The 14,324-nt window shown below is 55.2% G+C and overlaps 1 protein-coding gene across 2 annotated transcripts in view; it reads right to left on the bottom strand.

Moving 5' to 3' along the window:
* Positions 1 to 13,295, bottom strand: part of CAMK2A (calcium/calmodulin dependent protein kinase II alpha) — a 58,733-nt gene extending 45,438 nt beyond the window's left edge. For both annotated transcript variants that reach the window (XM_054694264.1, XM_037508946.2), the window contains exon 1: positions 13,234 to 13,295. In XM_054694264.1, the coding sequence (XP_054550239.1) occupies positions 13,234 to 13,295 (62 nt within the window). The remainder of the gene's footprint in view (positions 1 to 13,233) is intronic.
* Positions 13,296 to 14,324: the final 1,029 nt, after the last annotated feature.

The following is a 14,324-nucleotide window of genomic DNA, read 5'->3' as shown; positions in this document are numbered from 1 at the left end:
CAATGTGCATGCTCATCCCTTGGGGGGGTGGGGGGCGGGCTTGTGAAAATGCAGGTTCTGGTTGTTAGGTCTAGAGCTGGGCCAAAGATTTTGATTGCTCAGGCCGCACAGCTAATGGGTTCTTCGTTCTCCCCACCATGTAAGCCTGCCGCTTCCTGGCCTGCCAAAGTGTGTCCACGTTCCTGATGAGGCCACAACCACCTCTCCTCCAAACTTTGATCCCCATCCCAAGCATGCAGGGGGAGAGGCCAGAATTCGTGGGCAATCGAAATTTGTTGCTCAGCAACAGACCCTGGGGGTGGGGAGGAGGAAATCTCCCACCTCTACATCCCCTGCAGGAAGGCAGCAAGGCTGGGTCACCTTAGGGCCTCCTCCGGTGGTTGAGCACAGTGCTGCAAATCTGCCCGCAGGCTCTGCAGCACCAGTTCGATTCCCCGCTGGCCAGGGAGAAACCCACACGGCACAGCAGACCTCTCCTGCTTCACCCGCTGCTCCCCTCAGCAGTGTCTTCAGTCCGTCTGCCTGTTCTGCTCCCCACTCTGTCTCTGGTGAATTCTCTCACTCTCTCATGCTTCTGACCTGTACCCCAGTCTCGTATAAATAAATAAATAAATCTTAAAAAAAAAAAAAAAGACTGGGTCACCTTCCCAAGCAGATCTGTGTTTTAGAGCCCTCATGTGTGCTCCCAGAGCACCCAGCTCCTCCCCATCCAGCCCAGGTCTATGCCTGCTCACCCAGGGTTGGCTTCTTCCACTGGAGCAAATTGTTGAGGGCCCAGATTTAACTTTTTCTCTAAGCCCCCAGTGCTACCAATGGAGCCTCAATATATGTTCATTACAGGAACAGGAAGTGGTTAAATGACCGTGGAAAGGACTGAAATGAGACAGGGGAAAGGATTTGCAGTTAGGGCTCTTAGGACAGGAACAGGTATCTGAGGAAGGTGTCTCTCCAAGGTGCCCATTCGCCTGCCCAGGCAGGATTGTGCAACTGGAGGCAATGAATCCCAAAAGCCCAGGGCAAAAAACATTTTAAGTGGCAACTTCTAGGGAAGGATCTGGGAACTCCAGGGAGGAGGTGCAGGGAAGAAGGGGGGTTATCAGCTCCGAGAGCAGGTCTTGCTTGCCAGCATCTAGCCCACTCTTGGTCCAGAGCTGAGTTCCGTTCATATGGGGTGGATGGAGGGACTAGAGAATGGGTGAAGGGAAGGAGGTGAGGAGATGGGGGTGAAGAATCAAGGGAGGGGGCCTCCCCAGTGGTGCAGTGGTGCAGCGGTTGAGCGCTGAGTTGCGAAGCTGTCCGCAGCCTCTGCAGTGCTGGTTCGATCCCCGGCCTCCGGGAGAGGGTCCCACATGGTGCGCAGACCTCTCCTGCTGCCACTGCTCCCCTCAGCAGTGTACTTCAGTCCTTCTGCCTGCTCTGCTCCCTGCTCTGGCTCTGGGGAATTCTCTCATCCTCCCGTGCTTCTGATTGTACCCAGTGCTTGTATAAATAAATAAATAAATCTTTAAAAAAAAAAAAAAAAAAGAATCAAGGGAGGAAGTGAAGGTTGGAGGGAGGGATGTAATTTCTTCACTAGAGAACAAAACTCCATTCTAGATAAGGACTTATATCAATGGTTACATACTGGCTGCTTCAGAATCCCCTGGAGATCTTTTTAAAATACACATTCTAAGGTCCTGGCCAGAACTACCAAATCAGAACCACAGGTTGGGGAATCAATTTTCATTTACCTGCTCTCCAGGGCACTGTTTCCTAGGCATCTGGGCTAGATGTTCCCCCCTCCCCCGCCACCCAGATATCACACTGATAAGACGGTCACACGGGCCTGCACACATGGGGTTCCACAGGCCGCATGAACCTGCTCTGCCCCTCAGGGCCGACGACTATGAGGCACATATGCAGAATGAGAAGGCACCTGGCTGAACTTCTTCCTTGGAACATATGCATGCTTTTGTGGAAATCCAGGTTCCTAACCAGGGGCCTGGATGGGGTGATTGCAAGGCTGTCTTCGAAGGACCGCCTGTGCCTGTGAATGTGGGTCTGTGCATTCTTTTCTGTGGCTAGGATGAGTAACTTTCCGCAGGTGCTCAGAGGGAGGAATTTATCAAAACCAGTTCAGAGCTACTGATCTGGAGGACACCAACCTCCCAACACCCTGAAGTGTCTTCCCTTCAAAATCTGCTCACTACTAAGCTCCTCCTTGACCCTGGCAGCAACCTTGTAACATTTGACTTATGCTCCCCATTGAACAGATCTGGAAACTGAGGCCTCGAGGGCACAGGAGGTTCCTGATGAGGCTGTGACGAGAATCCAGGTCGCCTGCACTTGTTCTCACTGCAGAGGCAGGTGAGTGCCAGGGCCAAGGCAGGGGTCTGTGTTCACAAAGCCCCGTGGTCCAGTTGTGACTCACCCCCAGGTAACTTGTGCTGTTGAACTTGGCACGTCACCTGTTTCCTCCTGTGACATGGGGGCAGCAATAAGAAATAGGAATGGGAAACCCTCGGAAATCCTTTTTCCAACCTATGCAGCCACACATAACAGGGAAGGCTCACAGGGCTGGATCAGGGACAGAGGAGAGTGCAGGAAAACTGAGAGTGAGGACAGTCAGCCTGCGGCACCAACTTCCTCGTTCTGCTCTCTTTTGTTTGAAAAGGCATGTTTCTGCTCTCTTGTCCTACATGAGCAAGCGGCCACAGCCCAGCAGCCTTGGCAAGCAGAGGAGCCAGCCCACTCCTCCCTCGCCCTTGGCAGAGCAGGTGGCCAGCGGGTGGGTGGGCAGGGGCTTGGAAAGAGGACAGGCCAGGATCGGGGAGGAGGCTCCGCTGGGGAGGGCAGGATAGAAGGGTGGCGCGGGGGTCAAGGGGAAAGGGGGAGGCCTGTATGTGAGGGCCCCGTGGGAGTAGGCCACACCCATGGGTAGGTCCTGGGGGTGCCTATGAAAGTGTCCTGGGAGCAAAAGCAAAGAGGGTGTAGTGTCCCCAGATACAATGGGGACAGAAACTAGCCTTCCCAAAGGAGTGTGTTAGCAGCCTGGTCAGTGTCCGTGTGTGTGCGGTGCTGTGAAGATTTGCGTGTGACAAAGCCTGTGTGCATCCCCCAGGGGATGAAGTATGTTGCCATGTTAGCAAGATGGCCACAGAATGTGGGCAGGGAGTGGTGTGCGTGAAAGAGAGAGAGAGAGGGACAGACAGACACAGCAGGGATGGAGTCTCAGACCTCAGCCATGCTGGGCAGTCTTGCTCAGGATGCTCCTTCTTCTGCGGTGTGGGGGTGGGGATGAGGCTAAAGAATACTGAAGCCTTTCCCCTTTAATATCCCACACAGAGCTGGCCAACAATAACTTCCGGGCTGATGGAGATATTCTATGCCAGCCATGGGCCTCCTACGGCTGTAGAACAGTTGAAATGTGGCTAGTGGGAATGAAAACCAGAATTTTTAATTTTATTTCATTGCAGTAGCTGTAGAGTCATGTGTTGCTGAACGATGGGGAGAGATTCTGAGAAATGCATCGTTAGTAATCTCACTGAGAATGTCTAGCACGTGATTGCGTGATGCTGGATGGTCAGCCTGTTACACAGCTAGGCCACCCAGTGCAGCCTCTGGAGACCACCATAGGGGACAGGGTCTGCTCTGAGAAACAATGTGTCTGTGGTGGCTGGTGACTCCGTGTTGGAGAGCGAGTTCTGTGTGGGCAGAGCATACACTCCTGACCAGGCCGACCAAACTCCGACTGATGGCCCAGCTGCTCACTAACAAGTTAACCTCCGTAAACCTATTTCCTAACAAGTTAACCTCTGTAAACCTAAATACTGCCCTGCGAAAGAGGAAGAGGAGCACCAGCCTGTGTAGCACCAGCCTGTGTAGCCACTTCAAGGAATGGATGAGATCATAAGGTATGGCATGGGCTTAGCACGGTCCCCAGAGTAGAGTAAATACTCAAGAAACAATGCCTTTTTTGGGTATCATTATCTGAAAGTGATGGGAACAGCTGGCATCATCAGACACAAAATGGACCTTGTTTGTCAAGCTTGGGAAGGAGCAAACTGGAGAGGCCCCAAACTGTAGAGGGGCTCCGGAGAGGGGGAGCTGCTCCTTAGGGCGTATCAGCCTGCCCCAGGTAGGCCTAGTGTGAGTGGGCTGGGAGGCTGTACCCCAAGCACCCCGAGCACCAGCAGACAGATGGAGAGTGTGCAGCCTAGTGGGTCCGTGGTGGCAGGGAGTGTGGGAACGTGCTAATGGGCCGTGAAAAGCAAGATTCATGCTGGGAAATTGCTTCCCGGCTGCCTGGCAGGCGTGTGTCCTGGGAGTTGTTGGCTGGCAGCCCACAGGGGTGCCCCACCCTCACCTGAAATACCCCAAGGCTGGCATGGGAGCAGGTAGAGCACCAGGAGCATTAGACGGGTTGTTGAAAGACCTGGTTTCTCACCCAGCTTGGGTACCAGCTCACTCATCCTTTGTGCCTCCACATCCCCATTTGAATGATGGCTATAAAGAGCCCCAGCCCCACACACTCCTACGGCTATTTGAGAGGGATCTGTGCTATGGAGGGAGAGGAAGAAGCTCTTGCTACCCCAGACTGGTTACTGCTAATGTTCCCTTAAGAAAACTCCCCCTTCCCCCAGCTACCCGGAGCCCAGAGCCCAGGTGGGCCCTTGGTTCTCAGCAGAAAGAAACTGGTTGGGGGGGCCTCTCTGGGAGCAATATAGTCCCCCAATTCTCCTTCCACACTGAATTCTTGGAGGTCTGCTTGTTGGGGGTCCTGACAGTCTTTAGGATCTTCCCGTCATCCCCACTCCCTCGAGCACGTCCAGCTCTCCCTCATCTTGGAAAAATAAACAATCACCTAAAGAAATTTTTTAATTAAACACCAACAACCTTTCTTTCGACCCAGCAGCTTGGGCCACTTCCTTCCTCCCTTCCTTGCTGCCAAACTTCCAGAACAAGTGTCCGACATCCGCTGCCTCCTCTCCCACCTCCCACGCTCCATGAACCCACCACAATCTGGCTCCCACCCCCGGGCTCCATGGAAGAAACGCTGGTGCCAGGCCCGCCTACGCCGTGCCCCTCCCAGTCCGAAGGCCCTCATCGGGCCCAGTCTGCCTGGCTTGCCCCTTGGGTGGGATGGCCCCACCGAGCACCCAGCTCTAAGGTGCACCACCCTTTTGTTCCAGGGCAGCTGCACCCTCCTAGCAGAGCTTCACTTCCCCTTAGCCCCCCTACACCTGCTCCCCCTTCTCGCTCCACTCTTCCTTCACTTACCACTCTCCCTCCATCCCTTCCAGTCAGGGCCATTTGCGGGGCCTCTGGGGAGGTCCTGGGCATTTGTGGACACACTTAAGACTGTAATAAAATTCTTCCTCTCTGCATGGTTCTGGGCAGAAGCTGCATCTTTTTCACTACCTTCACAAAGGGTTCTGGGAGGCCCTCGCCAAAGGTGAGCCCCACCGGCCATCGCTCAAGATTGAAGTCCATGTCTATAGTCCCTCCGCTCTTAACTTCCAATCCCCTATTTTGAGCTACCACCATCTTGCCTAGACACTACTTGACAGGACACTCATACTCAAAGTGCAGTCCCTTCCCCCGGTCTCCCCACTCCCCCTCAAGGTTCCTAAGCATGCCACCTCTCTGAGATGGACCCGGCCATTTCAGAAAGTTCCTAGCCAAATGCAGACAGACCTGCTATCTGTGAGAGGACCCAGGGAGCTGAGTGGGTCCCTAGGCACAGAGCAAGGCAAGAGGCCCGGGACCAGAGCAGGGGACTTAGGGTGTCTGGTCGGAGATGGGAAGAGCTGGGTGGCCGCAGGAGCAGCTCCGCCTGAGGGGCACAGGTGGCGGCACCAGAACCCAGGATACAGTCATATTTCACCCTCAAAGTCCCTCCTCTCCGCATTCCACAGAAGAAGAAACCAAGGCCAAGACCTCAAGCCCGGGACTTCTGATTCACTGTGCATTGCTTTTTCCCATAGTCCTCTGGTGGGGCCCTGGCTTGGGGTCCACAGATAGGACATCTGTGGGATAACACATCACATCCTGTTGAGAGAGTGACTACAGCTCCCGTGAGAGTCTCTGAGGGCTCCCCAAACAGTTAAAAAGCTGGGGTTTGCTTCATTCAGAAACAAAAGGAATATCAAGTTTCCATAATGCCACCTCTGCATTCTTTCAGCAAATCCCTTCACCTTTTGGGCCTCAGTTTATCCATCTGTGAAATCAAGTGTTCATCAGTCATTTTAAGCCTTCTCTCTTCTTCTCTGTTTACTTAATTCGTTTTAAAGCATTGGAGCCCTTTCTTAATAACAAAACAACTCGCAGGTCACCAAATGGAAAGTAGATCAGAGACAGGAACAGGGGCTGGGGCTCAGGATTCCCTTTGCCCATTCCCCCTCTCTTCCCCCAGCTCACCACCGCAGCTCTGCTAGAACCCCACAAACCACAGCATTTTGCAGCCAGAAAATCCTAGGACCTCTTACCAGAGCTGCGCCTTCCCCTTCCCCCGTCCCTGTCCCTGCTGTAGTCGCCCACTTCCCAGCTCCAGAAGATGCTGCAGGGACGCAGTGTCTCCCAGCTGTCCCAAACCCCACCCCCACCCCACCCCCACTGCACAAGCCTGCCCCATGCCAACCCAGCAGAAGCCTCATGGGGGACACAGAAGGCCTGGGAACCGGAAGATTCTGTTTGCCGCAGGGAACATTGAACCAACAGAAGTTCCAACATATTCCTTGTTTGGGCTGTGCATGGGTTTTCTTGAATGGGTTACAAAAAGCAAAAAGGAAAAATATTCACAGTTTGGAGGCAGAACCAGAACAGGCAAAGCAGGAGAGATGCTGAGGGGCACTTTCTCCCCAGCCTCCGAGGGTTCTTGTCCAGCCTCCATGCACACACCCCCCTCCAAAGACCCTAAGCTACCTCAAATCAAAGAGGCTCCAACATTAGGAGAGCCAAGAAATGGACTAGAAAGAGCCTAGACCACAGGATTCTTGGCTCTGTGGCCTCAGGCAAGGTCTGGCCCTCTCTGAGCCTTAATTCCCCACCCTAAGACAAGGGACCTCTCCTCAAGCTGACATTCTGAGTGAACGGAGGATATTCTGATCCCTAAATCATCTCCTACTTCATGCTGGTGCCAAAGCATCTTACTGGAGGAGGCAGGGATGTCGGCAGAAGGAAACGAAGGCACAGGGTGAGACAGACCTATGGAAGTGCAAGTCCTGCCTGAGTGCTGGCATCTCCTGAGGCCAGTGCATCTGGGAGTCGGGGGCAGTTCTGACATTAGAAAGTTCTTCCTTATGTGGAGCTGAAATGCACTTCCCTGTTATTCAGTTCTGCTCCACCCTCAGGGCCATGCGAAGCAATATTTTCTCTGCTCCGGAGCCCCAGGACATCCCTGCAGAGTTGGGGGAGAGGGTGCACCCTGTCTTCCTCCTGCTAAGTGTTCCTGGCTCCCCAACCCTCTCTCACTTGATTTGGCTTCCAGACTTTTACCACCCTGCCTGGTCCCCTCTTCTAGATAATCAATAGGCTTTTAATTATTCCTTCCAGGCCCCAGACCCCAACCGGTGTGGGCAGGTTGAGCAGGAAGAAGTGTGGGGAGCCCAGTCCCCACAAGGCTGAGAGGTCCCATCAAAGACACACTTCACTGAGTCTTTGCCTGCACTGTTCCCACTCTCAGCAACACTCTTCCACCCTCTCTCCTCTGGTCAGCTCTTGTTTAGCCACCAACTCCTCATGCCACCTCCACAGGGGAGCCTTCCTTGATAACTTCCTCATTTCAAAGAGCTAAGGCTTCTTTCTCACAACTCCAAGTTTGTGCTCCTAGCCTTTAACTACTTGCATTCTAGTAGTAATTCCTAAAATCATTTAATTAATGTCAGCTTCCCATTAGGCCTCAGGCCCCAAGAGGGCAAACATACAAGCCTTCCTCGTGTTACATGTCAGGTCCAGCCTCGGGCTGGGAACAGAGTATGCGTTCCAGGAATCCTTGACAAACGGAGGCAGGAATTACAGCCATGTTTCTCCTTTTATTTATCCCAAGATACCAAGATCCTAACCTTCTCCAGCACAGGAAGTCCCACTGGGCTTACAGCCACGACAACGCCTTGACAGAGAGCTATGCCCCGTGCCGATCCAATGCCCAGCTGGGACTCTGCACGTTGGGGCATGGTCTGGAGCTGTGCCAGGAGGGCCTGGGGTTGAAGGCCTCCTATAGCACCCCAGAGAAGGTCAGAAGAAAAGGTACCATGGGTGGCATGCGTAGAAGAGAGGGAGGAGGAAGGAGAGGCACAGAGACAGGCCTGGAAAGACACAGAGCAAGGAGGAAAGGGAAGGGCAGAGAGAGTCAACCCAGCCAGCACCATGCACACCCCTGCACTGGGAGATGGGCGTGTGCTCCCTGCCCAGTCGGAGCCAGTATGCAGTATGCATGTGTGTTCACGTGTGTGCGAGCATGCAGGCACTAGCCAAAGAGGCCAACATTGCTCTGCCCTCTCCCCACAGGGAGAGCCGGGGCCCCTGCCTGCAGGGGTGCTGGCAGCGTGTCACCGTGTGCTGTGCAGGGAGCGGGCGGGCAGGAGGAGGCTCGGCAGTGTCAGTGCGGCTCAGCCTGCGTGGGGGCGGCTGCATGGGGGTGGAGGGCTGTGGCATGCACCAGAACATGTGCGTGCTGCCGCTCTGATGGCTTAGAGGGGGAGGGTAGAAAGGCTGTCCCCTTCCCTATCCCTGCCACCCCCTCCTTCAGGACCTGCCCTCCAACTTCCCATCCCCTGGCCTCTGGCCCCCACACATCGGCTGGTCTCTTAGCCCTGCCTGACTTTGCCATCACCTCTCCCTGTGGGCAAATCACTTCCCTCTAGGTGTGGGTTCCACCGTTTGCACTGAGTAGACAGTGTCCGTGGTCCCATCTTGGCTGTTCTGGGAATCTGCAATGTCCCGAATGAGCCACCACAGGCTGAAAGGGATTGCAACTGGGCCGCTTCAGGCATCTGCAGAGGTATAATGGTCGCCATTTTACAGGTGACAAAGTTGAGTCCCACAGGGATAAAGGATCCACCCAGATGCCCAGAATTAAATTAGAGGCAGAATTACCATTGGGATATAGCCACGGGGCCCGCACTCCTCTTCCTGTGCTAGCGGGCAAGGGAGGGGACTTCCCCAGAGGCAGTACCAGGAGTGGCCCCCACACGCAGGTGGCTGAGGTGCTCATGTGAGTCTAGGTGCCACCAATCCCCCCCACCTCGTGCAGGTCCCTCCGCCTCCTCGAGTCTCAGTTTCCTCATCTGTGAAAGGGATGAGTAAGCCCTCCTCCTCCCTTGGAGACAGAGATGAGCTAATAGATGGAGAAGCTCCTCCAGCCCCAAAGTGCTGAAAATGGGAGAGGTTATTAGAAGCAGATCAAAGCACACTGTCTGGGGGGTGGGGGTGGGGAAGTGCATCAATGCCCAGGTGTTTTCTCTAATATTACACCTTCCCTCTCCTAACAGCTCTGCCTGGAAGGGCAAAAATGATGAACACACTTTGCAGACGTTAGAACTTGAGCCTTAAGAGGAAAAGCAAGCAGTAGGGATCCTGGGAACCCCAGTGCAGGGGCAGCCTCTGGGCCAGTGCCCCCCAATCCAGCCCACGCCCAGTGCATGGTGCAATGCCATGGGGGTAAGAGGGACACAGAGCCAGGAAGCCAAACCTCGGCCCTCTGTCTGCCAACCTTGCCGGCCAGCTGCACCCCTGCCCCCCTTCCCCAGTCCCAGTACTGCCCTGAGTCAATTTCAGATCCCTGTTTCTAGAGATAAAAGAGTGGGTTGCTTGCTCTCCAGGCTCTTTCCCTCCCTCCTTCTGTTCCTCCCTCCTTCTCTCAAGTAAAATCTCCTCTGGAAACTCTGTACAGCCAGTGATTGCACAGGCTGCAGGGCGATTCTCAGCCTCCCCAGCTCTCCTGGGAATGGGATCCAAAGCCCGAAATGCCAAAGGCAGGAGGAGGTGTCCTCCTTCTCCAGCTCCTGGAAACTGCCCCCTTCCCCAGGATCCCACTAGCAGCATTCCCACCTGCCTCAGAGATCCCTGGGTCTGCCAGGGGTTGTGGCTGCTGCCGAGGCCCACCCTGACCCCGAAGCGGACATCGCTGCAGCCTGCCTCCCAACAGGCCTCTGTGCTCCCGGGTCTGGGCTTGCTCACATGGCCTGGGAAGAAGGATTGGGGTCAAGGGAGGATGGAGTGAGCTAGTTAGTGCCTGGGTTCCGAGACAGTGCAGGAGTCCTCAACCCTCTAGGACTGGATGGAGACGCTCCTCCGGCCCCAAGTTCCCAGCTTGTGCAAATTCACAAGCTCCAGTGGGAACTTCATCTGTCCAGTAGCATCAGGATGCCCCAGAAACCCCTGCCCAGAGCCCTGCCTCCAGCCTGTGACCTGCCCCAGCAGCCTGCCCCCCGCCAGATGGAAGAGGGGCAGCTTCTCTCACATACAGGAGCCTACCCTGGCTCCTCAGAGGCCTGCATGCGGATCAGCCCTACTAGGCAAGATGCCAGGGGCCCTCAAGAGGCCAGTACCCTCCTCTCCAGCTGGGCAGCTGGGGTGCTGCAGAGGGGGTCCAAGGCCCTATCCTCCCCCAAGGGCTGATCCAGCTGCCTTTGCAATCACCCTGCCAGGTCTGAAGTGGGCTCCTGGAATGGGAACCTGGCTTCTGGGTGGTGACTGCAGTGCTCAGGTGGCAGGGAGAGTGGGTCACCCACTGAGGCAGGGTCCTGCAGGCATTTTTGGTTTTTCCCCAGCAGAAAAGGAGCTGTTACATTCTGATAGCCCAGGTCTTGGTCAGCGCCCCTGTCCCAAGCTGGACCAACTCCCGGCAAGTGCCACCAAGAGCGGTGTTTAGGTCCCTAACCTGTGCCCTGTGCAGGGCCCTGCCCCCAACAACCCCCAGGGTGCTATATCAGGAAGGACAGGAGACCTGGCCTCTTCCATGGCCTTTCTAACCAGACATCAGAAGTGTGCAACCTCACCCCTCTCCTCAGTGCAGGAGTCCTTAGCTGCAGGCCCACCCCCAGCCTTCCTGATGTCCTGCAAGCTCCTGACATCTCACCCACATCACACAGCTTTGTGCATTTTTTTTCTGGGGAATTGTAGACTTAGACTTTCCTCAGATTCCTGGAGGAATATGTGACCTAAAAAAGGTTAAAAGCACTGATGGTTCTGGAAGGGAGAGGTCTGAAATTGATTACACCAGGCCTCACCACACCTGCCACCCTGATTTTTCCTGCTGTGGCCACACCAGGTCTCCCTGTCCCCCGAAATTCTACCCCTGCCCCTTCCCTGCAAGCACCCTGCGGCAGGCAAGGAGGGGAGTTGAGAACGCACATGAAGACATGCTCTGCCAAGTCGCCCCCATAGCACCCAATCTTCCTGATATCCATCTCCTCTTGGGGCAAAACATCACTTTTATTTTCACTTTGAGTGCCTGAGTCACATCCCAACACCATTTCACTGCACTCTGTGACGCAGTCCCCAGACCGAGCCTTGGTCAGACCCTGGAAGGCAGCTCTAGCTAATCAGTGAATCTTGGGGTTTCAGCAGGCACAGGAACCATCTGGAGAAGAAAGCCTTGCACAAGTCTAGCAGACAGCCTTGGTCCTCCAGAGAAGTCCTAAACATTTGATTGCAGCCACCCTCCCTGCTCCCCAGTACAAAAACATAGAAAGGCAGGAAGTCTGCAGAGGAGAATGAGCACACGTCTGCACATGGGCGAATGTGTGTTCAAGGGAGCTGCGTGTGCCTGTAGGTATCAGGCTACCCCGCTGAGTGAGTGTAAGTGTGAGTGTGTGTGCATGCACAGCCAACCTGCTTGTACACAGTCGCAGACCTACCTCCCACACACATGCAGACACCAGCTTGAGCTCACCATGCACACACAGAAACCCACTCATGTGCATGCCCCCGGGCTTTCCCTAGATGTACTTGTCCAGACCTCACTGTGCCCGACCTCATATGTGCATCTTACACAGACATATTTGCACACACCAGGCCTTTGCCTGACCAGCCATTCGTGTGCGTGGTGACGCATGTTCACACCTTTAGTCCCTTGCCAACCAGCCAACAGCACCCCTGTGCCACCGCATATATCCACCCTTGCAGGACACATTTGCCTTTTTGGATCTTACCCATGAAGCACACCACACCATCTCCTCCTGGTGCACATGCACAAACATTTGCACACCCTTTCAGTGCACAGTGTACTCCAGAGTTGGTCCTTATACAACATGCTTGAAATGCACATGCCTGTGTGCATGGATCCAGATCTCACAGCAACACCTTCCTGCTTCCAGAGTCCCCTCCCCTGTACCCCTGTGCCCCTGCTGCCATAGCAAGAAGCCCCAAGGGCACTGAGCTGCTTTACCCATGGGACAAGAGGCCTGTACTCCTACCCTGGGCTGATCCATGGATTCTCTACAAAGCTGGCTGGGGGCATATGGGGATGTGTCCCTGACACTCCACAGCCACTGGACTATCCCAAGGTCTTCTCCTCTCTCCCAGCACCCCCACCCACCCTTCCTTCAACACACCAGGGGTCAGGGGCAGAAAATGAGATCTGGGGCTGGACAAGTTTGATAGGGAGCAGACCTGGTGTGCTGTTGCCCTCATCAGCCCCTTTAACAGCCTGATTGGCCCTCCCCTCCTCCCAACATTCAGGAAGCCTCCAGCCACTCGGTTATTAACCCCTGCTATACCAATGTCCTCACTCCTGGAGGAGTTAGGAGGGGGTGGTAGAGCGGGGATGCACTCACAGGGAGAAGCTGGCTGCTCTGCACAGCTGCTGCAGGTATCTAAAGTCAGAAAAGACTATCTAGAAGGTGATGAACTCTCCGTTCCCAGAGGTATACAAGTTGAGAGCAGATGGCCACCTCAAGAAACTCCACAGGGGAGACTAGCTTTGGACTCAACTGCCTGGGAAGATCCCATTTCAAGCCTGAGTTTCTAAGAATCTGTGCGCCGGTGTCGTGTGTGTGCGTGTGTGCGTGTGTGTGTGTGCTTGCATGCATGCACCCACTGTCAACCCTTCACCCCTACACACACACTCGCCCTGCTGGCCCTGGCACATCTGCGCACTGCATACACGCCTGTGCTCCGTCCGGGCACTCTGCAACGCAAGTGCCCCCAAACACATGCAGCCTTCCTCCCTGGGTGTGCACAGAGCACCGCAGAAACACACGCCCGTGATGCACATCCCTGCACCCTCCAGGACTCTGAGGTGCAACTCACTTTCCCAGTTCCTCGAAGAGCTGATACTCTTCTGTGAAGCGGGTGCAGGTGATGGTAGCCATCCTGGCACTGGGCGGGCAGACGAGGCTCGGGGTTGGAGGACCAGGACTGGGGTGTTGCTGCTCTGCTCCCAGAATTAGGGGCCACTCGCCTGCCCGAGCTGCCGAGTGCAAACCGAGAACCGGCTTGACTGACGAGCCCCGGGCTTCTGAGCAGGGGCACTGTGGCTGCTCACAGCCTCGCGAGCCTTCGTCAGCATCCAGGTCCCCATGGCAACCACCTCCGAAACGCCCTGTTCCCGTTGCCCCGGTAACTGCCTCCCCAACACCTGCCTGCCTTCCACTGCAAAACCTGCTCCCGGACGCCGTGGTCCTACCACACACAGCACTGCAGGCCTGTGTGGGCCGGGGGCAGGCGGACACCCAGCACCCCCAAGGTGAGGGATCGAGAATGAGGCTTGGAGAGGGGGAAGAGAACAAAACTTAGTCTACAAGTGATCTCTCTTCCCACCTCCCCCACCTCCAAATGTGGGGCCCTTGAAGTCTACAGGATGGGATTAAGTGGGGCAAAAAGGCAGTTGCTATGGCAACGGCCAGTGAGCGCCACATTCCGAGATGGTCCCCAGGAAAGACAGGATGCAGTTACCCTGGCAACTTCATCTCCTCTAGAGAGACAGGTATTGCCCCGTTGTCCTGGAAACAGCCGGTTCTAAGGTTTACTGGGAAGCCATGGCTAATTCATTGGGATCTCTTTGGGGGAAACACTGTAGTCTCTGTGTCGGTTCCCTCTGCATTGTGTGTGTGTGTGTGTGTGTGTGTGCACGCGCGCGCACCTCTTCCTCCTTTCCTCTTACTCTCTGCTCTTTGCCACCCTATCGCGACCACTCAGCTTGGGAGAGAAGTAGCGGGGAGACACCAGGATGCTGAGGGCAGCCCCGGCTGCCTGCTCGCCTGCACCCCTCACAGCTCTGACAGCTGTTCCTCCGGAGGCTTCTTCTATAACCTCTCCCGCAACCTGCGTCCAGGAGGGACCAGGAAGTCTGGTCCCCTGAGGCTCATGTCCTAGTTTCTGTTTATGCTTCAAGTCAAGGT

The sequence above is a fragment of the Talpa occidentalis genome, unplaced genomic scaffold, assembly GCF_014898055.3.
Source record: "Talpa occidentalis isolate TD23 unplaced genomic scaffold, MPIMG_talOcc4v2.1 talOcc4.13, whole genome shotgun sequence".
In the NCBI taxonomy this organism is placed as follows: Eukaryota; Metazoa; Chordata; class Mammalia; order Eulipotyphla; family Talpidae; genus Talpa; species Talpa occidentalis.
This window is presented reverse-complemented; position numbering and strand designations above follow the sequence as displayed.